The sequence below is a fragment of the Anolis sagrei genome, chromosome Y (genome assembly GCF_037176765.1).
Source record: "Anolis sagrei isolate rAnoSag1 chromosome Y, rAnoSag1.mat, whole genome shotgun sequence".
In the NCBI taxonomy this organism is placed as follows: domain Eukaryota; kingdom Metazoa; phylum Chordata; class Lepidosauria; order Squamata; family Dactyloidae; genus Anolis; species Anolis sagrei.
Window position 1 is genome coordinate 10,223,178 of NC_090035.1, and position 24,580 is coordinate 10,247,757.

The 24,580-nt window shown below is 45.6% G+C and overlaps 2 protein-coding genes across 2 annotated transcripts in view; both read left to right on the top strand.

Moving 5' to 3' along the window:
- LOC137095486 (lysosomal alpha-glucosidase-like) overlaps positions 1-19,820 on the top strand; it is a 62,350-nt gene extending 42,530 nt beyond the window's left edge. Inside the window, exons 13-20 of the mRNA XM_067462212.1 lie at positions 2,887-3,020; positions 3,134-3,285; positions 5,152-5,300; positions 7,812-7,953; positions 8,587-8,685; positions 11,172-11,336; positions 13,282-13,428; positions 16,668-19,820. Of these exons, the coding sequence (XP_067318313.1) occupies positions 2,887-3,020; positions 3,134-3,285; positions 5,152-5,300; positions 7,812-7,953; positions 8,587-8,685; positions 11,172-11,336; positions 13,282-13,428; positions 16,668-16,730 (1,051 nt within the window). The 3' untranslated portion in view covers positions 16,731-19,820. The remainder of the gene's footprint in view (positions 1-2,886; positions 3,021-3,133; positions 3,286-5,151; positions 5,301-7,811; positions 7,954-8,586; positions 8,686-11,171; positions 11,337-13,281; positions 13,429-16,667) is intronic.
- A 2,248-nt stretch (positions 19,821-22,068) lies between these two features.
- LOC132782139 (integrator complex subunit 1) overlaps positions 22,069-24,580 on the top strand; it is a 64,737-nt gene continuing 62,225 nt past the window's right edge. Inside the window, exons 1-2 of the mRNA XM_067461460.1 lie at positions 22,069-22,182; positions 23,492-23,782. Of these exons, the coding sequence (XP_067317561.1) occupies positions 22,125-22,182; positions 23,492-23,782 (349 nt within the window). The 5' untranslated portion in view covers positions 22,069-22,124. The remainder of the gene's footprint in view (positions 22,183-23,491; positions 23,783-24,580) is intronic.

Consider the following 24,580-nt stretch of genomic DNA (forward strand, 5'->3'; position numbering starts at 1 on the left):
CTTGTTATTGTGTCTGAGGTTCATGTTGATATTCATGATGGAAATGATGTTCATGTTGATGTTCATGTTGATGTTCATGTTGATGTTCGTGATCGGAATGGGGTGATCGTTTGCTTGGGCCTAAGTTAAGTTCAGAAGAGACGCCTTAGTTGTTTCAGGAAGATTCACAAGGCCACAGTCCTGGGAGAGACCTTTCACCACTTTTCTCAGAGCAACTGTCTGAAAATGATGCTGAGATTGATTTGCCAGATGCAGGAGTTAATGAGGGAGAGGATAGTAAAACCTTGGACAGAAAGAGCTTTCAGAAACTGAGCCAATCACTTCTTATACGGCAGAAGAAAGATAACCAAAGATATCTACTGGGAAAGTCAAGAAGAATGCTTTATTTTCAATTTTGGGTTCTGGAGAAGGTTTATAATGATTCATGAGATTGAATTGCCTCAGTCGGAGCCTCCGGTGTCACAGTGGGTTAAACCCTTGTGCCAGCAAGACTGAAGACTGATAGGTCACAGGTTCAAATCCGGGGAGAGTGCGGATGAGCTCCCTCTGTCAGCTTCGGTTCTCCATGTGTGGACATGAGAGAAGCCTCCCACAAGGACTGTGGCACAGCTGGCTGGGAGTCAGCTGCATTAAGATCACTACTGACCCAAAGGTCATGATTTCGAAGCCAGCTCAGGTCGGAGTGAGCTTCCGACCAATTTGTGTAGCTTACTGTTGACCTTTGCAACCTGAAAGACAGTTGCATCTGTCAAGTACGAAATTTAGGTACCGCCTATGCGGGGAGGATAATTTAACTAATTTACGAGGCCATAAAAATATCCAGCAAGCATGCAAAGCATGAGGAAGTACTTCATCAATGTCACAAACGGACAGTGAAGTGACAGCTCCCCTGGTGGCCAGAATACCCTCATGAAAAGCTGAAATATTAAATAGCCTCTGTCTATATATGTTGTGTGTCTATGGCATTGAATGTTTGCCATGTATATGTACATTGTAATCCGTCCTGAGTCCCCTGTGGGGTGAGAAGGGTGGAATATAAATATTGTAAATAAATAAATAAATAAATAAATAAAACATCAAAGCATCCGGGCATCCCCTGGGCAACGTCTTTGCAGACGGCCAATTCTCTCACACCAGAAGCAACTTGCAGTTTCTCAAGTTGCTCCTGACACACACAAAAAAAAATTGCCTCAGTAGAGGCAACGTTGTTATTTTCTCACGGTCTGGGTTTCAAGTGCTCTGAGTTTCATTTACCAAGTTTTTGCCAATCTTAAGTTTTGCATATGGGATTTTCCTGCTGTTTTGTTCTAGTCGAGGCAACGTTGTTATTTTATCACGGTCTGGGTTTCAAGTGCTCTGAGTTTCATGTACCAAGTTTTTGCCAAGCTTAAGTTTTGCCTTTGGGATTTTCCTGCTGTTTCGTTCCATCGTTTCAAGTGCCTTGCTTCATGGATTTCTATATACTCATGGATCTGATTCTCCTTTGAAGCTTATGAGCTGTTCTGGATTTTGTACCTTTACTGTTTTGCTAATTTTTTTTACTGCTTTGCCTACATATATTCTACAATTAACTGCTTGCTGATTTTAACAAGCTGGTGTGGTGTTTAAGGTCAGAGGTGTTCCTGCTCTGTTGTACGATAAGTTCGTTTATGGCAGGCATGGGCAAACTTGGGCCCTCCAAGTGTTTTGGACTTCGACTCCCACAATTCCTAACAGCCTCAGGCCCTTGCCTTTCCCCCCTCAGCCGCTTAAGGAAGGGGCCTGAGTTTGTTTGGGATGTGGGAGTTGAAGTCCAAAACACCTGGAGGGCCAAAGTCTGCCCAAGCCTGGTCTGTGCGTTATTCAGCCCCAAAGCCAATAGGAAGTGAGCAGAACATCAATTCTGACTGCAGGGATTGGAAGTGCCTGACCCTCAATGTATGTCCATTCAGTATCCATTTTTTATACCTAACTGCTCACTTTTTCGCAGCTTGGGTGTGATCCTGGACTCATCGCTGAGCCTGGAACCCCAGGTGTCAGTGGTGACCAGGGGAGCATTTGCACAGTTAAAACTTGTGCGCCAGATGCGCCCGTACCTTGGGAAGCCTGACTTGGCCACGGTAGTCTACGCTCTTGTCACATCCCGCCTAGACTACTGCAACGCTCTCTACATGGGGCTGTCCTTGAAGACGGCCCAGAAGCTTCAATTAGTCCAACGTGCGGCAGCCATGATTCTAACAGGAGCGGAGCGCAGGGAGCACACAACCCCCCTGTTGCGCCAGCTCCATTGGCTGCCGATTTGCTACCGGGCTCAATTCAAGGTGTTGGCATTGGCCTATAAAGCCCTAAACGGTTCCGGCCCAAGATACCTTTCCGACCGCATCTCAGCCTATGAACCCACCAGGACTTTGAGATCTTCCGGGGAGACCCTGCTCTCGATCCCGCCGGCTTCTCAAGCATGGTTGGCAGGGATGAGAGATAGGGCCTTCTCGGTGGTGGCTCCTCGGCTGTGGAACGCCCTTCCTACGGACATTAGGCTGGCGCCATCTCTCATGGCATTCCGAAGAAAGTTGAAGACCTGGATGTTTGTGCAGGCGTTTGAGTAATTTAGTGCAATCTTGTAATGGAACATAGGAATGGAACAATGGACGACGAACCTGGACTACGCTTGGATGATGAGAAGATTGGGTACGGTTGTTTTTTGTAATAATTGTGCATTGTAATTGCTTATTGGTAATTTATGGATAATGTGTTAAGTCAATCGTTATATGTTGCATGGAACCACTGCTGTTTCTACTGTTTTTACTGTTTGTGAACCGCTGTGAGTCGCCTTCGGGCTTGAGATACAGCGGTATATAAGCAAAGTAAATAAATAAATAAATAAATATTTTTTTCTTGTTCTTCCAGTGCTCTGATTAAACTCCGGGCAAAACGGCCCTTCATCATCTCCCGCTCAACTTTTCCAAGCCAGGGTAAATATTCAGGACACTGGCTTGGTGACAACAGGAGCACTTGGAAGGACATGGCTTGGTCCATCCCTGGTATGTATGTGCCTTAAACATCCTGCAGGAATGCTATTTGGAAGTCACCTGAGTATGAGCATCTATTTCCAGGTCTCTCTGACCCCTTTCTCTTCCATCTAAAACTGCTCCAGGAATGCTGAGTTTCAGCCTCTTTGGGATCCCTTTAGTCGGGGCGGACATCTGCGGCTTCTCCGGTTCTACCTCCGAGGAACTCTGCACTCGCTGGATGCAGCTGGGGGCTTTCTATCCCTTTTCTCGAAACCACAACACTCAAGACGAGAAGGTAAATCAGGGCAGAGAGGCCTCTTCTGGGGTCTTTTTTGTGTGTGTAAAAATGTTTCACCAACACGAGAGCTCACTCCCACCTCTCCCAAGTTAAAAATTTGCAAGAAGATGCCAATTTTTCAATTAAAAAAACCCTACACATGTTCTATGCAAAGTTGGAGTGTCACTTCTTTTGCATGCAAAATTATGGACAAGATTATGGCTTCCTTCTCTTTGGAAGTGTGGCTATTTAAGTTTGTGACCTGGAAGTGCTTCTGCAGAAATGCAGAGACTTTTTTTTTCAATATAGGTGACAAAGCCATCCAGGTTATGTTATCTTATTTATTATTTACAGTATTTATTTACAGTATTTATATTCTGCCCTTCTCATCCCAAAGGGGACTCAGAGCGGATCACAGAACACACATACAGTAAACATTAAATGCCGTCATACACTGACAAGACAGACAACTGTACAGAGATAGAGGTGTATATAGGCTTTTCCCATCTTTGGCATCTTGGAGGCTGTGCTTGGTTCTGCCATCTTCCTTGCCCAAGAGCTTTGCTCCACTTTCCCTGCCAAAGAGCTTTGTTTATAAACTTCCTCCATTATTGAATTCCTGGCATTTTTTCTGGCATTTCCTTATGGGTGCCTTAAATATCTCCCTGCTTTAAAGCAGTACCTATTTATCTACTGAAATACTGTTTTCAAACTGCTGGGTAGGCAGAAGCTGGGCAGCATCTACCCACATGCTGCTTTCATACTGCTAGGTAGGCAGAAGCTGGGCTATTTTTCTACTCACATGCTGCTTTCATACTGCTAGGTAGGCAGAAGCTGGGCTATTTTTCTACTCACATGCTGCTTTCATACTGCTAGGTAGGCAAAAGCTGGGCTATATATCTACTCACATGCTGCTTTCGTACTGCTAGGTAGGCAGAAGGTGGGCTATTTATCTACTCACATGCTGCTTTCGTACTGCTAGGTAGGCAGAAGCTGGGCTATATATCTACTCACATGCTGCTTTCATACTGCTAGGTAGGCAGAGGCTGGGCTATTTATCTGCTCACATGCTGCTTTCGTACTGCTAGGTAGACAGAAGCTGGGCTATTTATCTACTCACATGCTGCTTTCAAACTGCTAGGTAGACAGAAGCTGGGCTATTTATCTACTCACATGCTGTTTTTGCACTGCTAGGTAGGCAGAAGCTGGGCTATTTATTTACTCACATGCTGTTTTTGCACTGCTAGGTAGGCAGAAGTTGGGCTATTTATCTACTCACATTCTGCTTTCAAACTGCTAGATAGGCAGAAGCTGGGCTGTTTATCTATTCACATGCTGCTTTCGCACTACTAGGTAGGCAGAAGCTGGGCTATTTATCTACTCACATGCTGCTTTCGCACTGCTAGGGAGGCAGAAGCTGGACTATTTATCTACTCATATTCTGCTTTCAAACTGCTAGACAGGCAGACAGAAGCTGGGCTAAAGACCAGGAGCTTACCCTGACCCCGGCTTCGAACTGCCAACCTTTCGATTGGCAAGATTTCCTCCAGCAACGGTTAACCGGCTGTGCTATAGCCCGGTCCCATATCTGCCCTGCTCAGCTATACTTGTTGACCTCCAAAGCGACTCTACAGTCAATTTCTGTTGGAATTTGACAATAGAGTTTTGTGGAGGAGTTAGAGACATGTTTTCTCTAGGAGCCTCTACATCTCCAGCATGAGTCTATGGTCAAGTTGAGTCTCACTGAAGAATGCAGACTTTCCTAAAGAGATCATATTTATTAAGGGCTGACTTTGAATGAATTAATGAATAGCCTTCAGGGGATGTACTTGGGAAAGAGTAGTCTAGGTGTTTTCATTCATTCTAGTCTCTTCCTCCTCCAAGGCTCAGGATCCCCCGGCTTTCAGCCCCGCAGCAAGGACCGCCATGAAGGAAGCCTTGGAAATCCGCTACAGCTTGCTGCCCTATCTCTATTCCCTTTTCCATCGGGCTCACCTGCAAGGGGACACTGTGGCCCGGCCTCTCTTTTTTGAGTAAGTAATGAGGATGCTGGTTTCTGGCAGATACCCTTTTCCTTTCTGAAAGTTTGCAATTCAGGCCTGCACAATCAGGACTGGCTTTGTTCCCTATCTTAATCACAGAAATGGTTTGATTTTCTTATGCCTTGTGCATAGAGCAAGTCCAGGTGCTCCATGGCAGTAAATGCTAAGCTATTGCCTTTCTGGATTTTGCACCTTGTAGCAATTGCTCCCACTACTGCATCTAATACCCCAAATCCAATGCAATCTTATAATTATAGAATCCTAGAGTTGGAAGAGACCTCATGGGCCATATTCTGTCGCCGCTGGAGCTAAAATTAAAAGAGAGGATGCAAGGCTTGCGTCCAGCGGGAAGCCCGGGGGCCCGAGAAGGAGCCTTTAGAGGAACTTTCCCTACTAAGCAGGCTTTAGGAGACTTGAACTTAAAAACAACAGTCTTTATTAATGAACAAGCAGGAATTGTAAGATTTCTAAATAGTCTATTGGCTCTTGCAGTCTTGTTTACAAGAAACAGGCACTATCTTCAAGAAACTTTGTTTAACAGAAAAATTCCCCTTTAAAGCTCCTCCCAGGCTGCTGTGAACTTAAACCTGGCTGGTTTGAGTCTGCTACCGGCTGAACTGCGTCTCAGAACCGAACAGATGTACCACCAGGCTTGAAATCACTTAGCTGAAGATGAAGAGCTGTTATTCCCTCCGGAGGTCCTCAGGGCTATGAAGCTGTTTCCTGGAACCCTTTGGGAATCCGGAGAGGCCTTTAATCTGTTCTTCCCCAGGAACTCTTAAAAAAAAGAAGCCTTTGCACAGGAGGAATGTCTGTACTCATCCTCTGCCTTGGCTTCCCTTGTTGTGACTAACTGAAAAATGGCCCCTTCCCTCCAAAAGGCAAAAAGGGGGCGGGACCAGGGATCCTAACTACAATTGGCAGATGGCTTGCCCTATGAATGCAACCAAAGGAAGCCACCTATCTGCAAAGTCCCTGCAGCTTAGGACTATGAACAAACACTCAGTGCAAAACACAAATTTGTACCCCCTGGAACACCCGTTCCAGAACAGGCCATCTAGTCCAACCCCATTCTGCCAAGAAGCAGGAAAATCATATTCAAAGCACCCCCAACAGATGGCCATCCAGCCTATGTTTAAAAGCCTCCAAAGAAGGAGCCTCCACTACACTCGGAGGCAGAGAGTTCCCCTTCTGAACAGCACTCACTGTTAGGAAGTTCTTCCTCATGTTCAGGTAGAATCTCCTTTCTTGTAGTTTGAAGCCATTGTTCCATTGCGTCCTAGTCTCCAGGGCAGCAGAAAACAAGCCTGCTCCCTCTTCCCTATGATTTCCCCCCACATTTTGATCCATGGCTGTCATCATGCCGCCTCTCAGCCTTCTCTTCTGCAGGCTAAACATGCCCAGCTCTTAACCAATTAGAGAGATGATTGGCCAAAATGAACCAAACAAAGTTCAACAGGGACAAATGCAAGAGAAGTGGCCTATGCAGAAAAAAATGAAATGCAAAGATAAATAATGGAGGACGATGCCTGGCTCGACAGCAGGATGTGTGAAAAAGATCTTGGAGTCCTCGTTGGGAGGAAGGGAACCCGAACCAAGAATGTTATGTGGCAGCAAAAAAAGTCAATAGGATTTTGGCCTGCATCAATAGGAGTCGAGTGCTTAGATTCAGGGAAGTCATGCTCCCCATGCTCTATTCTGCCCTGGTCAGACCAAACCTGGAATCACACTTTGTCCAATTCTGGGCACTGCAATTAAAGGGAGATGTTGACTCTAAGCTGGAATCTGTCCAGAGGAGGGCGACTCAAATGATTGAAGGTCTGGAGAACAAGCCCTATGAGGAGCGGCTGAAAGAGCTGGGCATGTTTAGCCTCCAGAGGAGAAAGCTGAGAGGAGACATGATGAGGGTCATGTATGAATATGTGAGGGGAATTCATAGGGAGGAAGGAGCAATCTAGGCAGGGCATTGCAGACAAGCATACAGATGTGGAGTTGTTTGTTTTGCTCCACAGTCACACAAGGTGGAGGATTCTTTCAGGTCATGCCATTTTGCCAGATGTCTTTTGATCTGCCCACTCCGCTTCTGAGTCTGTTCAGGGGCTTCCAAGTTGCCCATTCTTGGTTTGCCACTGGAGGAAGACCCTCGTGGGGGGGGGGGGGGGGGGAGGATCCAATTGAGATTTCCTGGTTTAGCTGCCCAGAGGGATACTCTTGGTTTCTGGGAGAACATTAAGAGGAGTGAGGGTTCTCATGAAGCTTTTCCTTGATATGAGTCTACTGGGAGGAGGCTGATAGCCATGCAGTGGGTGGCTTTCACAGTGTTCAACCTTATTTTTTTTCACATTTAGCAGCAACTTGCCGTCGCACATCAGAGGGGGCAATAGCTTATTTAACACCATGTTTACTCCTGACCTGTTTACAGCATAGTGGCATTGATTAAGGGTATGTTTCATCAGTGAGCTGGACCTGGAGCTCATGAAATTGTGGTGATCCTCCTTCCAGGTTTCCAAAGGATGTGGCCACCTACTCCATCGACAAGCAGTTCCTCTGGGGACGGGGTCTGCTGGTGACGCCGGTGCTGGATCCTGGTGTGGACTGGGTGGTCGGCTATTTCCCTCGAGGCTTGTGGTACGACTACTACACGGTAAGGCTGATGTGGTTTGATTTCTGTACTTTGCCCAAACTGTGATCCCTTAGGATAGTTGTCCTCCATTTATGACCCTACCAGACTTTTAGGTGGGTTGCAGATGCGAGGAACCAGGGTTGGAGTCAGAGCTTGGAACAGTTATGTTCAGTGTATTGTCGAAGGCTTTCATGGCTGGAATCACTAGGTTCTTGTGGGTTTTTTCGGGCTATAGGGCCATGTTCTAGAGGCATTTCTCCTGACGTTTCACCTGCATCTATGGCAAGCATCCTCAGAGATAGTGAGGTATAGCATCAGAGGTAGTGAGACCTCTGAGGATGCTTGCCATACATGCAGGCGAAACGTCAGGAGAAATGCCTCTAGAACATGGCCCTATAGCCCGAAAAAACCCACAAGAACCTAGTTATGTTAGGATTACAACTTCCAGGAACCTCCAGCCGATACATGGACTATTTGTTGGAGTCACCAATTGGGTTGTGGATACTCTTAGGGATGTGAAAACATTACCTTGGGACTAAAGACAAAAGAAAGGAACTGGTAGTCCAAAAAGGTAATTGTTGCGAGCACTGGGTATGGTACAGTCAACCATTGTTCTGGTAACTTAAAATTGTTTGGTTTTTCTACCTCTTGTAGGGTTCTCTGGTGAATAGCAGTGGGGAGAACTTGAAAATGGCAGCCCCACTCGACCACATCAATTTGCACATCCGTGAAGGAACCATTCTCCCAACTCAGGTGAGACCCATGCGCTTCATCCCTTTTGCCTATTCAAGTCATTCACAAGCAACTTACTAGAGAAACTTCTGTCACCTTAACAGCGAAGTGGGACAAAGCCACAGTGACAGAACCCTTGCAACAACAGAAAATTGCAAACAAAACCACCACTGTGTAACTATTGTCAATGAAATATGAGAGGTAAGGTAGCATATTATAGCCCTCCAGATGTTGGATTGCCTCTTCCATCATTTGTCATCATTGATTATCATCCCGAGCTCTGAAGATCACCTGGGAAGGAATCCCACTGGAGCATTGCAGCGCACCCAAATACCTGGGAGTCACTCTGGACCATGCTCTTACCTACAAGAAGCATTGCCTTAACATCAAGCAAAAAGTGGGTGCTAGAAACAATATCATACGAAAGCTGACTGGCACAACCTGGGGATCACAACCAGATACAGTGAAGACATCTGCCCTTGTGCTATGCTACTCTGCTGCTGAGTATGCATGCCCAGTGTGGAACACATCTCGACACTCTAAAACAGTGGATGTGGCTCTTAATGAGACATGCCGCATTATCACGGGGTGTCTGCGCCCTACACCACTGGAGAAATTACACTGCTTAGCCGGTATTGCACCACCTGACATCCACCAGGAAGTAGCAGCCAATAGTGAAAGGACCAAGGCAGAGACATCTCCAGCTCGTCCCCTGTTTGGGTATCAGCCAGCACGTCAACGACTTAAATCAAGAAATAGTTTTCTAAGATCTACAGAGACACTCGCTGGAACACCTCAGCAAGCAAGAGTCCAAAGGTGGCAGGCTCAAACCTAGAACCTCAACCAATGGCTGAATCCAAATAAGAGAATCCCCCCTGGGCACACAGAAGACTGGGCGACTTGGAAGGCACTGAACAGATTGCGCTCTGGCACCACGAGATGCAGAGCCAACCTCAAGAAATGGGGCTACAAAGTGGAATCCTCGACATGCGAGTACGGAGAAGAGCAAACGACTGGCCACCTGCTGCAATGCACCCTGAGCCCTGCCACATGCACAACGGAGGACCTTCTTGCAGCAACACCAGAGGCACTCCAAGTGGCCAGATACTGGTCAAAGGACATTTATTCAACTACCAAGCTTGCAAACTTTGTGCTTTGTTTGTTTGTTTGTTCTGTTAAAAAATGCAACGCAACTGTTCAGTCTGCTCCTGACATTATAAATATAAATAAATATATATCTGGTGTGGGCTGATAGGAATTGTAGTCCAACAGCATCTGAAGCTACCTAGTTTTGATGTATTCCAAGTCACTGAATAACTTTCTTATGATTGTAAGAAAACATTTTCGAGGTGTGTTGTCAAAGGCTTTCATGGCTGGAATCACTGCATTGCTGTGAGTTTTCTTGGCTGCATGGCCGTGTTCCAGAAGCATTCTGGAGGAAACAAAATCTGGCTTCCAGTATTAATCTAAAAAATCAGTAAATAAAGATCAACACTCAGAAAACAGAGGGATTCTAGACATGAATCAATCAGAGTCAGCTAACACCTCCCAAAAAAGGACTTCCCCAGGCAGGAAGCAGCCAGGCTTTGAAACTGCAAAGCCATTCAATAATACTCAAGGTGGCCAATTGCAACATTCACACTTGCCTCAGGGACATTCTACAGATATATAAACCCGACTTGCCTAGTTTCCACCATACTTCACAACCTCTGAGGATGCCTGCCAAAAATGTGGGTGAAACGTCAGGAGAGAATGCTTCTGGAACATGGCCAGACAGCCCGGAAAACTCACAGCAACCCAGTTTTCCAAGTGCTTAGGACACAGCATGTGATTTCCTAATGTTATGGAATATTGTAGGTTAGGTTTTCCCCTGATGTTAAGTCTAGTCGTGTCTGACTCTGGAAGGTGGTTCTCATCTCTATTTCTAAACCGAAGAGCCGGCATTGTCTGTAGACACCTCCAATGTCTTGTGGCCGGCATGACTGCATAGAGCGCTGTTACCATCCCACCGGAGCAGTACCTATTGATCGACTCACATTTGCATGTTTTCAAACTGCTAGGTTGGCAGAAGCTGGGCCTAACAGTGGGAGCTCACTCTGCTCCCCGGATTCAAACCGGTGACCTTTTGGTCAGCAAGTTCTGCAGCTCAGCAGTTTAATCCACTGCACCATCAGGGACTTCTAGAATATTGTATTGTTATTCATTATTTTACAAATCACTTCTCCTCCCAATCCAATCTTGTGCCCCATTACACTGCCATATAATGCAGTTTCAAACTGTATTATCTAGCAATGTAGATGGGGTATGCGACTTAAATCAACTTACATGGTGAGGGAAGATTTGATTTATATCTGTGGTAGCAGATTATTATATTATGCTGTTTTATTACACTGATGCAAATGTTCAACTGAAGTTTGTTACTCTGCTTGCTTTCTCCATTCCTTTGTCACAATGAGGCTCCTCTTGTTTGAACTCCACATTCAGACACTTACTATTTTCCTTTCCAGAATCCAGGTTGCTGCACTTCCATCAGCCGAGGTAATCCCATGCGCTTGATCGCAGCCTTGTCACAGAACGCCAATGCCTGGGGAGATCTTTACTGGGATGATGGAGAAAGCTTGGATGCCTTTGCGAAGGGTGACTATTCATACCTAGTGTTCAACGTCACCCAGGTAAGAAGAAGAGCAAGTTCTTCTGTCCTCCTTTATAGCATGCTCAGGGGCAATTGGTCATATATTAGCTATGGCATCAGAGGGTAACTAGTAACCCCAAGGGTAACCCCAAGTCCTAGTAGCACCTTAGCATAACTAATCGTCGCAGCACACCGCACTTTTAATCCTACGTGCCTCCTGCCACTCAGCACTTTTAACCCTGTACCCCATTGCGCCGACCGAACCAGTTTTTAACAATGTCTTGATGTACTGCCATTGTCGTTATTTTGCTTACTGTTTTGATTTGATTTGCTTTGCTATTGTTGTGTTATGTTTTCTATTGTATTGTGTTTTGAGGCTTCGGCCTGTGTAAACCGCATCGAGTCCTCCGGGAGATTCTAGCGGGGTACAAATAAAGTTAATAATAATAATAATAATAATAATAATAATAATAATAATAATAACTGGTAAGCTGGTGCATAATCTATATAAATAAAAATGTAATGTTCGTTTGTGGGATTAACACAACTCAAAAACCACTGGACAAATTGTCACCAAATTTGGACACAAGACATCTAACAACCCAATGTATGTCCTTCACTAAAAAAAATGATTTTGTCATTTTGGAGTTGTAGTTGCTGGGATTTATAGTTCACCTACAATCAGAGAGTTTCCTGAACTCCACCAATGATGTAATTAAACCAAACGTGGCACACAGAATTTCCATGACCTACAGAAAATACTAAAAGGGTTTGGTGGGCATTGACGTTGAGTTTGGGAGTTGTAGTTCACCTACACCCAGAGAGCACTGTGGACTCAAGCAATGATGGATCTGGATCAAACTTGGCATGAATACTCCATATGCCCAACTAGGAACACAGATGGAACCTGGGGGTAATAGACATTGACATTTGGGAGTTGTAGTTACTGGGATTTATAGTTCACCTACAATCAAAGAGCAATCTGAACCCCACAAACAATAGAATTGGAGCAAACTTCCCACACAGAACCCCTATGACCAATAGAAAATGCTTAAGGCCATCCAGTCGAACTCCCTTCACCAGAGCAAGGAAATGTAATCAAATACAGAAATTGCATATATTAGAAACCAACACTTTCTTGTTACTTTATTTTCCAGATCACCAGACTGGGCCACAGCAACGTGTGGCAGGGGATGGCTAGTCTATATAAATAAAAATGTAATGTTCGTTTGTGGACTTAACATAGCTCAAAAACCACTGGACGAATTGACACCAAATTTGGACACAATACACCTATCAGCCCAACGAGTGACCATCACTCATAAATACACTGAAAAACACAGCAGAAGAGATGTAAAACGCCAAAAACAAACAAACAAACAAACAAAAACATTACCATGCATGCACAAAACCACATATATATACACACACACACACAAAAACACATTTACACAGACTGAGCCACAGCAACATGTGGCAGGGGACAGCTAGTTGTATATAAAATTCAAGTAGATAGCTCTTGTCGCTTTTTTAAAATGTTGTTTATGAAAACTTCAAAAATTCGCCAAAATTCCGTGGATAAGTCAAACGTAATGAAATTTGGTGAGCTAACTGTGGTAAATGTGTTCTACCATTGAAGCAAGTTTCATCAGGATAGCTCAAAAAATGAGGGAGAGAGAAGTCTCTCAAGTTTCCCCATTGACAGTGATTTTTCCATACTGTGCGATTGCAACCACTCTTAACGAAGTACTTACGAAAATTAATAAGTTCGTAAGTTTCATTAGAGTTTTGAAATTTTGACGACCAAACATTCAGAAAGATTTTAGAAATGAAACGACAGCACCCTCTATTTTTGGAAGGTTTTAGAACCATTTTTAATGGATCGCACATGCCTAGTAACTGGTAATATCCCAATGGAACGAATTCTACTTTCCTGTTTGTCTGACTTGACCATCATCTGGCCACCCTTCCTCTCTTTTTCCTAGAATACTTTCACTTCTGCTGTCCTGCATTCCAGTGCGGAAACCACCCATGTCGCCATAGATGTATTGACTGTATATGGAGTGAGGGAAGAGCCAAAGATTGTCACGGTCAATGGGAAGGTGTGGCCATTCAGCTATTTGACAAACCAGGTAATCTGAAGTGTAAAGACCAAAACACTGGAGAGAACATAAGGTTGGGAAGGGATGTGATAGCCATTGGAAAGGATGCCACACTTGTTTTCTGCTGCTCTGAAGCCTAGAACACAACATAGGAAGAGATTCAAATGGCAGGAAAAGAGATCCCACCTAAATATTGGGGGAAACTTCCTGATGATAAGGGCTGTTCAACAGTGGAATAGTCTGTCTAGCAATGTGATGTATTCTCCTTCTCTGGAGGTTTTTAAGCAGAGGCTGGATAGCCATCTGTCTGGAGTGGTTAGATTGGGTGTGTTCCTTCATGACAGGGGATTGGTTTGCCAGCTGTATAATTCTATGAAGCTTCAGTGCCCATTTTACTTTTAATTGCGTTTTGGGGGAAGTTTTCTTCATGTTGGAGCCCCCGGTGGAGCAGTGGGTTAAAGCACTGAGCTGCTGAGCTTGTTGATCGAAAGGTCGCAGGTTCGATTCCAGGGAGCGGCGTGAGCTTCCGCTGTCAGCCCTAGCTTCTGCCAACCTAGCAGTTCGAAAACATGCAAATGTGAGTAGATCAATAGGTACCGCTCCGGCGGGAAGGTAACGGCGCTCCATGCAGTCATGCCGGCCACATGGCCTTGGAGGTGTCTATGGACAACGCTGGCTCTTCGGCTTAGAAATGGAGATGAGCACCACACCCCAGAGTCAGACATGACTGGACTTAATGTCAGGGGACAATTTTTACCTTTACCTTTCTTCATGTCAGGAGCGACTTGAGAAACTGCAAGTTGCTTCTGGTGTGAGAGAATTGGCCGTCTGCAAGGACGTTGCCCAGGGGATGCCCGGATGTTTTACCATCCTATGGGAGGCTTCTGTAATTTTCCCGCATGAGAAGCTGGAGCTGACAGACAGGAGCTCATCCCACTCTCTGAATTCGAACTGCCAACCTCTCAGTCAGCACTCCTGCCGGCACAAAGGTTTAACCCATTGCGTTACTGGGAGCTCCATTGAATTGCAGTGTTTCAGTCACTATGCTGGGTATCATTACACAATAGACTCCCAGATGTTGTAGTGTCAAGCAGCCCTAGGCGAATATGAACATTGTGATACGATTCGATTCAATTTTGTGCACATGGCAAGCCATTCACAAAGACATTAAAGCTTTATGAATGGCTTGCCATGTGCACAAAACTGAACTGAATCGTATCACAATAGTTACATTTGCCTTTTCAAGCAGAAAGCCAGCCAATGAAATGAAATCATATCTGGGTTGCTGTGAGTTTTCTGGGCTGTATGGCCATGTTCCAGAAGTATTCTCTCCTGACGTTTCGCCTGCATCTTTGGCAGGCACCCTCAGAGGTTGTGAGGTCCGTTGGAAACTAGGAAAATAGGGTTTAATATATCTGTGGAATGTCCAGAGTGGGACAAGAACTCTTGTCTGTTGGAACTAGGTGTGAATGTTTCAATTGACCAACTTGATTAGCATATAATGGCCTGACAGTGCCTAGAGCAAACTTTTGTTGAGAGGTGATTAGATGTCCTTGTTTGTTTCCTCTGTTGTTGTGCTGTTGTAATTTTAGAAAAGAACTCTTGTCTGTTTAAGGCAGGTGTAAATGTTTCAGCTGGCCATCTTGAATGGCATTGCAGCTTCAAAGCCTGGCTACGTCTTGCCTGGGGAAATCCTTTGTTGGGAGGTGTTAGCTGATCCTGATTGATTCATGTCTGCAATTCTCCTGTTTTCTGAGTGTTGTTCTTTATTTGCTATCCTGATTTTTAGAGTTTTTTTTAATACTGGTAGCCAGATTTTGTTCATTTTCATGATTTCCTACTTTCTGATGAAATTGTCCACATTCTTCTTGTGGATTTCAGTGGCTTCTCTGTGTAGCCTGACGTGGTGATTGTTAGTGAGGTACAGCACTTCTGTGTTCTCCAATAATATGCTGTGTCCAGACTGGTTCATCAGGTGCTCTGCTATGGCTGACTTCTCTGGTTGAAGTAGTCTGCAGTGCCTTTCATGGTCCTTGATTCGTATTTGGGCATTGCTGCATTTGGTGGTCCCTATGGTAGTTAAGCTGGAACTGATTCTCCCTACAATATTGTGCCAATGCTTTCAATGCTCTTTTTAGACCTATTGGTGTTTTTGAAATCAGAGCTGCATCTGTGGGTGGAGATATGTTTCCCTGCAAGTTTTGGAGGGTGAAAGTCCATGTTGTGCAATTGGTCCACCATAGAGTTGATGTATAGGTTGAATAATGATGGGGCTAAGATGCAGCCTTGTTTGACTCCTTTCTCTGTGCTAACTGTGTTTGTGAGGTGGCCTTGAGGGTTGCATCTTATTTTGAGAGACATCCCTTCATGGAGTTAACGGATAAGATGGAGAAGCCGTCTGTCAATTGAGGTGCCTTCTAAGTTGAGTTAGGTTTTAATAACTACTTGTATTGGTTTTTAGCTTAGATTTTAAACTTTCATAGAATCATAGAATCCTAGAGTTGGAAGAGACCTCATGGGCCATCCAGTCCAACCCCCTGCCAAGAAGCAGGAATATTGCATTCAAATCACGCCTGACAGATGGCCATCCAGCCCCTGTTTAAAAGCTTCCAAAGAAGGAGCCTCCACTACACTCCGGGGCAGAGAGTTCCACTGCTGAACGGCTCTCACAGTCAGGAAGATCTTCCTCATGCTCAGGCGGAATCTCCTCTCTTATAGTTTGAAGCCATTGTTCCGCGTCCTAGTCTCCAAGAAAGCAGAAAACAAGCTTGCTCCCTCCTCCCTGTGGCTTCCTCTCACATATTTATACATGGCTATCATGTCTCCTCTCAGCCTTCTCTTCTTCAGGCTAAACATGCCCAGCTCCTTAAGGCGCTCCTCATAGGGCTTGTTCTCCAGACCCTTGATCATTTTAGTCGCCCTCCTCTGGACACATTCCAGCTTGTCAATATCTCTCTTGAATTGTGGTGCCCAGAATTGGACACAATATTCCAGGTGTGGTCTAACCAGAGCGGAATAGACGGGTAGCATTACTTCCCTAGATCTAGACACTATGCTCCTATTAATACAGGCCAAAATCCCATTGGCTTTTTTGTTGAAGTTTGACATGTATAACCCCTTGGGTTTGATGTGAATGTATGGGATGGGTCTCCAATGTTGCGATCTGGTCTTTGACCGTAATAAACTTTACTTACTAACTGGTGGTCCCTATGTAGACTTGTCCACAGCCAAATCAGTTACTAACTCCTCTTTTTGACTCCTTCTTGTAGGTTCTCACCATGAATGACCTGCAGCTCAACCTCAGCCAGGGATTCTCCATACAGTGGAAGTGAGCTGGGCACAGTTTCCTCCAGCCCGGCGGCTGTATGTTCATGCGCAGGTTGGGCTTTTGGCCCACGCAGAACCTCTGGATGGGGTCACCACACTCTGCGAGTTTTTGTGGGTCCGTCTCTTGGCCTTGTTGTCGTCTCTTCTCTGCCTCCGCTTGGGAAGAGGACTCCTGATTCTCCCCTTTGCTGCTTCCACTCTGAACACTTCCCTTCTGAGAACCTCCCACCTCGCCTCTGTGAGAGTCCTTTGCATGTCGCTAGGCATCCCATGCCCCACCCTGCATGTGTCAGAGGGCGCATTGTGGTTTTGTCAGGAAGGGAGCTGGTGGAAGTGTAAGATATATTTTTCTGTACGGGAGCCCTGTGTTGCACCATGCCATCGCTGTTTCCTGTGGTAGGGTTGCCTCCATTGCTGCATGAAATAGGAGACCCTCAACTTGCATGCCGACCCCCTCCAGCCTCGCCATTGGCATTTCCACTTTTCAAGACTGAAGGGATGACAAAGGCAGAGGGAGAAAAGACTCTTAGGTCTTGGAATGGACTTTGGCAAATAGAACTTGGAAAAAGAAGTCAGATTAAAGCCTTTTGAGCAAGAGCCATGTGAGATCCATGAGCTATGTGAGTTGGGACTTGTAGTCACAAGTTCTGCAGCCAAAAATGGGTGGGGGTGTGACACTGGGCACCCCATGACCCTGTCTGGGTCCTAGTGTGGAATAAGGACAGCCAAAGCCAGGAATATACCAGCCTTTTAAACAGAATTGGAACTAGCAGAAAGTATAGCACCTCTGATTGGGCAACTTTGCGTGTATACGAAATTGGGGGCGATGCCATGGCTGCCAATGAGAAGGGCTGATATTACACAGCATAGTTGCCATCCCGTGCCTTTAAAAATCTGAACTCACACACAGTTCCCAATTACTTACTAGATCTGAGCTCCCACCACCGACTCCTAAAACCCAAATTCTTAAAGAGTTCCATGCCATGCATTAAGTGGCACCTTGTGAAGTAGATGCCGCATGCTTGCCAAACCTGCAAATATAAACATTGGGGTTTCGCTCTACATGTTACAATTACTGTCAGTATTACTCTTGCTTCAAAACACTGTTCATTGCTAAAAGAGCAAGACAACTTGGCTCCCAGAGGGTTGGACCTTTGGTCTGTGGCAACGTGCCACTTGTCTCACTGAATAGCCAAGCGAAAAGGCCACTGCTAGGTGGCTAGAACGCACAAACTCACTCAGGGGGCTGCCTTGCACAATAGATAGTCCTCTATAAGGTCCCTTTTGCCATCTAGGCATTGGGAAAATGTAACTTTTGTAAGGGACCTTGGACCGGCCGCCCATCTTGGGTCAATCCAGGGCATTTTGAGCCAGCCCTGAACTCACCCTCAGTCTGAATGTCTCTCGCCTAAACTACAGTAAGAAAGACAAATCAATTGCACTATTTCCCCCCCTGAATCTAGAGTTCTGACAATACAAATCCTACTGTCTTTCTTTGCTTATCCTCAGCAAGGAGGGTAAGCTTCTAAACCCTTCAAAAAACCATTCTAACATGTTCCAGTTCAGGGGTTAAAAGCTGGAACTATGGAACAGTTTTAAAAACACACCAATGGCCCTCCCACACAGCCCTTTCAAGGTAGAAAATCCCACATTATCTAAGTGTGGACACAGGTAATAACCCAGTTCAGATAACGCAGTTCAAAGCAGATATTGTGGGATTTTCTGCCTTGATATTCTGGGATATAGGGCTGTGTGGAAGGGCCCTAAGATCTCCTTTGGCAGAGAGAAGCGGGGTATAAATACATATAATATATACATTAATCGATTTTGTTCAGCTCACCATCCTGTCCTGAGTTTTCTGGGTCTAAACACCACTGAACTCAATGGTACTTTATTTTGAGTTGACATCTGTAAATCGCATGCCCATCAGCTTGCAATTCAATAGCAAATGGATAACTAAGTTAGGACATTGGAAGATGATTTAGATCCATCCCATGACTCTAATAAGACCTGCTTCCTCGTGATCTTCAGCAAATGGTATGGATAGGCATCCTGCCTTCCCTGTTGCTGGAAGTAATATATAGCTAATTGATAGCCTTGGAGATTGGAGACATATTGTGTCGCCATTAATGTTGGCCTTCTAGGAGTTGCCTTAGTTGGTTTGGGTTGATGTTTTTGGGAAATTGTTTTGTTTAGGCTGCCAAAGACTTGAAATAACTTGCCTTTATTAAACCAATATTTACTTGTTCATCCAATCAAGTTGGATAATCTACTGTTGCCAAATGTGATATCACTGATTGATTGTTGGGAATGTATTGTCGAATACTTTCCAGGCTGGAATTACTGGGGTTTTGTGAGTTTTCCAGGTTGTATAGCCATGTTCCAGAAGCATTCTCTCCTGATGTTTTGCTTGCATCTGTGGCAGGCATCCTCATGAGGTTGTGAGGTCCTCTGAGGGTGCCTGCCATAGATGCAGGTGAAACGTCAGGAGAGAATGCTTCTGGAACATGACCATACAGCCCAAAAAACTCACAACAACCCAGATTGTTAGAAACTAAAGAGCATTATTCACAGCATCTTTCCATTTACTCCCTTTTAAGCCAAACTTAGATTTAAAACATGAACAAGGATGTCCATAAGAACCGAGACTACTGATGAAATGTTACCTTCCCTCTACATAACACAGAGATAGTTTTCTCCATCCAGATCATGAAGTTGTCTAGCAAATAGAACTAGAATTGGAGATCTGGGCATAAATCTGCAGCCCTAAGGTCATTTACCTATCAGTAAACACCACAAAATTCAGGTCCCACCCATAGTGCCATATAATGAAGTTTGAAACGGCATTATATGGTTAGTGTATATCTATATAATGCAGCTCAATGCAGTTAAACTATATTATATGAGTGTATATGGGGCCCCAGTGAGACTTAATTCTGATTCAGTAGCCTTCTGCCATGGAATCGTTTGGGAGAAAGTGAAGAAGTGTGGCTCTTTGGGTTATTTTGAAATGTTTGCTTGATTCCTTTCCTTACGTTTCTGTGTCAAACAAACAAACAACAACAATAATAATAAAATACAGATGTTGAAACTGATGTGCTGTGATGGTCTCTCACTAGTGTGGTCCCTTCTTATGTATAAAACACCGAAATCCTGGGCAAAGAAGAGAAAGCATAATGTGCCGCTTTATAAACAGGACACGGAAAGAAAAAAGACAAGGAGGGAAGAGAAAAATAAGCATATTCAGTTGTGTGGCATAATGTAAAAATAAACCTTGTGTAACTCACATTTGACCGGTCCACACACTGCCTTGCCAGAGAAAGAAAATATACCATGCAGTAGTTTACTCTTCATAGTTCAGAACAACATTATGTAGAATGTGGTCAGTTGCATAACTCACATAATGTCCTTTTATGAGAGATTTAAAATGGTCTTTCTTTGCCTTGTGGATAAACTCCTTCAGCAGTTCATGAAGCGAGAGCACACTCCAAACTCTGTCTCTCTCTCTGTCTCCTTTTCTCTGTTTCTCTCCAAGCACCTTCACAGCTCAAGCCTGAACAAAAATGTAACAGTACCAAAATTCCCAGGCTCAGCTAGCTCCCCACACAAAGCTCAACAAATCAGCTTCATGCATCTTAGTTTACAGTTGACACACATACACTGATTTCTTGCATGCTCCAATAAGTTGCTTGTCCCTATGCCCCATATTTAAATTAAAATATAATTATTAGGAACAGCAGCCCATCGGAGGCAGAGGAAAAGCCAAATGTCAGTCCATAAAGATTTTGTTTTTATAAGCTCTCTAGCCTTCTCTGGCAAAGAGTGATGGTACCTCACCAACTTGCAATTCCCATGAATTCATAGCATTGAGCAACAGTAGTTCAAGGGGTGCCAAACTGCATCAATCCAACAGTGTGGATGCATCTACTAGATCTTCCTTAGGCAATCCCTCATAGTTCAAGTATGATGATCCTCCAAGTGTATTGTCTTGGCGGTGGGTCCGCTGGTGACTGTGGAGCCCTATTCTCGACCCACATGTTCTTCCACACTGAGGACATTGGTTTCCAGGTGAAAGGCTGTTCCTGTCAGGGTTGGCTTGACGCGCCTTCCTCTTGGCACGTTTCTCCCTTTCGCCCTCCATTTGTGCCTCTTCAAATTCCACAGCACTGCTGGTCACAGCTGACCTCCAATTGGAGTGCTCAAGGGCCAGGGCTTCCCAGTTCTCAGTGTCTATGCCACAGTTTTTATGATTAGCTTTAAGCCCATCTTTAAATCTCTTTTCCTGCCCACCAACATTCCATTTTCTGTTCTTGAGTTGGGAGTATAGTAACTGCTTTAGGAGACGGTGATCTTTAGGCATTCAGACAACATGGCATTCAGCCCAGCCGAGTTGATTCCGTAGGAGCATCACATCTACAGTACAATGGCTTGCTGGAAGAGATGCATTTTCAATGGTTTTTCAATTAGGACAGCTCTTTTAGATCTAATGGCATCCTTGAAGTTCTTGAAGCAGAGTCCCAAATGAAGCAGAGTGCTTGAGGATCGGGACATCCATAGGAGGCCAACGTGCTTGTTTGCAGAGCTATTGTTCTCTCAATCTTGTTCTAACGCCTGTAAAACGTGGACTGTCTACAGATGTCACAACTCCTGGAATGATTCCATCAGTGTTGCTTCCAAAACATCCTGCAAATCTCTTGGGAAGACAGGCAGACAAATGCCAGCGTGCTGGAAGAAGCAAAGACCACCAGCACTGAAGCAATGCTCATCCACCATCATCTCTGTTGGACTGGCCACGTTGTCCAAATGCCTGATCACCGTCTCCCAAAGCACCTACAATACCCTCAACTCAAGAATGGGAAATGTAATGTTGGTGACAGGAAAAGGGATTTAAAGATGGGCTCAGAGCCAACCTTAAAAACTGTGGCATAGACACTGAGAACTGAGAAGACCTGGCTCTTGAATGTTTTAACTGGAGGTCAGCTGTGACCAGCAGTGCTGTGGAATTCGAAGAGGCACAGATGACGGGCAAAAGGGGAAAATGTGCCAAAACAAAGGCGTGTCAAGCCTTCCGTCTGGAAACCGATGCCCTCACTTCGGGAGAACATGTAGGTCAAGATTAGGGCTCCACAGCCACCTGCGAACCCACAGCCAGGACACTACATTTGGAGGACTAACTACAACACAGGTGAGGCTGTCCTCCCACTGCTAACCGATAGGTGGCGCTGTATCAACACTTTTTTGGAGGCTCCAAGGGTGAAGTTCTCCTTACTCGCCGACAGGGCGCGAAAGCAGCAATTGGAGAGCGCACAGTGTTTTGGTTCCGAGTGCGGAGGTCAGAGCGGGGCACTTCCGCTTCCGCTCTGTCCAGCCGCACCTGAGCGAGGGGGGAACTCAGGAACATGAACCGCCCGAAGGCCGCGGCCGCCCGCCGCCCGAGCACCGTCGCCAAGCCCTCCGGTGAGTGAAGGGGAAAGGCCTTGGGAGCTCCAGGAGGCAAACACGGGCAGATCTCTAGCCCCAGCCCTGCTCAAGGCAGGCTCTCCCTCTCTCAGAGTCTCCAGCCATGGGCCAAGGCGGCTGAGGCTTCTGGGAGTTGAAGTCCCAAGTCTAGAGCAGGCCTGGGCCAACTTGGGCCCTCCAGGTGTTTTGGACTTCAGCTCCCACAATTCCCTACAGTCGAAAGGGCCAACTTGGATCCTACAAGTGTTCTGGACTTCAACTCCCATAATTCCCAATAGCCAGAAGGGCAAACTTTTGGACTTCAACTCCCACAATTCCCAACAACTGGAAGGGCTAACTTGAGCCCTCCAGGTGTTTTGGACTTCAACTCCCACAATTCCCTACAGTTGGAAGGGCCAGTTTGAGCCCTCCAGGTGTTTTGGACTTCAACTCCCACAATTCCCTACAGTTGGAAAGGTGAACTTGGGCCCTCCAGGTGTTTTGGACTTCAACTCCCACAATTCCCTACAGCTGGAAAGGTGAACTTGGGTCCACCAGGTGTTTTGGACGTCAACTTCCACATTTCCCTACAGTTGGAAGGGCCAACTTGGGCCCTCCAGGTGTTTTGGACTCCAACTCTCACAATTCCCAATAGCTGGAAGGGTGAACTTGGGCCCTCCAGGTGTTTCGGATGTCAACTCCCATAATTCCCTACAGTTGGAAGAGCGAACTTGGGCCCTCCAGGTGTTTTGGACTTCAGCTCCCACAATTCCCAACAACCGGAAGGATGAACTTGGACCCTACAAGTGTTCTGGTCTTCAACTCCCACTATTCCCTACAGTTGGAAGGGCAAACTTGGGCCCTCCAAGTATTTTAGATTTCAACTCCCACAATTCCCAACAGTTGGGAGGGCGAACTTGGACCCTCCAGGTGTTTTGGACTTCAACTCACACAATTCAAAACAGCCGGAAGGGCGAACTTGGGCCCTCCAGGTGTTTTGGACTTTAACTCCCACAATTCCCAATGGCCGGAAGAGCAAACTTGTAGGTCTCTACAGTCATTTATGGACCCACTGTCAAGACTCTACCTGTGGGAGACAATCAGGCTCAGCCAAGGGAATACCCATGAATAAAATGAATAAGCCCATCCAATTCATCTTCTGTACCTTTCTTTTATCTGGGAGACATAAAGATTTGTGTGGCTCATTAAAAAGGAGTTTGTTATCCACCCCCACCCACCCCCTTCAAAATAGCAGGAGGGTCCAGGAGAGTTTTCTCATCTCATTTTGATACTCATTGGTTGGTTTCCATTCTGCTTCTCCTCCTAGGCCACCCCCCTCCAGGAGACTTCATCGCCTTGGGTTCGAAAGGCCAGGCCAGCGAATCCAAGGCGACCGTTGCGCTGCTGAAGCCGGCCTCGGCGGGATTGCCTTCGGAGCGGAAGCGGGAGGCATCAGCGACTCTCACAGGGGCCTCTGCGCTCACGGGGCTTGCCAAGCGGCCCAAGCTTGCCTCCACTCCCCCCCTTAGCGCATTGGGACGGTTGGCTGAGGCGGCAGTGGCAGAGAAACGAGCTATTTCCCCGTCCATCAAGGAGCCCTCCGTGATCCCCATTGAAGGTAAGGAGATGAGTGAGGAGTGCTCCTCTTTCTACATGCATACTTCAGGGCTCCCTCTGTTCCTAACTGTTCTGTATACAAGGGTTGGTGCTTCACTACTTACAGCCAACTAGACTGACTTTGATAGAGAAGTGGATGAAATCACAGAAGGTATTCGTCAGGATTTCTCCTTGTCCCATCCAGGATCAGAGGGATGTGCCTCTATATATTTCTTGTTGGGAGATGTGAGGTGGATGGTGGAGTTGTGGTCTTCGCTATGATTATGTTGTTACTTTATTTTGCATAGGATGCTTTCTTGTGAACGTATATGGAAAGATCCCTGTCATTCTGTTTTGTTTTTCAAATAAGGAATAGCTAGCCTTTGGCCTTCCAGATATTTTGAACTGCAGACCCCACATTTCCCATTTTGGATATGGCTGATGGGAGCTGTAGGCCAAAGTGCTGGATTCCTCCCTACCTCACCCATGTGTCACCATACACATCCCAAACAGCAACAGTCTCCTTGCAGAAATGTCTTCGTTTCAAATCAAGGAACCAAATCAAACAACTGCTTTTCATCATGACAACTGATAACTTAAATACCGGTAGCTGAAGTCTCTCTCCATCAGAGGTGGATGGATCACATATATGGGCAGACATCTTAATCATTTGCAGCAATTCTATACCATTTGAAAGCAGAATTACTTGAAGCTCACTCAGCCAGTGGAAAATTTCAGGAAGTATTAGCCCCCAAAAGTGATATTTGCAAGCTGTGTATGAAAGTACAACTGTTGACCTAGGAGCACCGATAGTCCCATT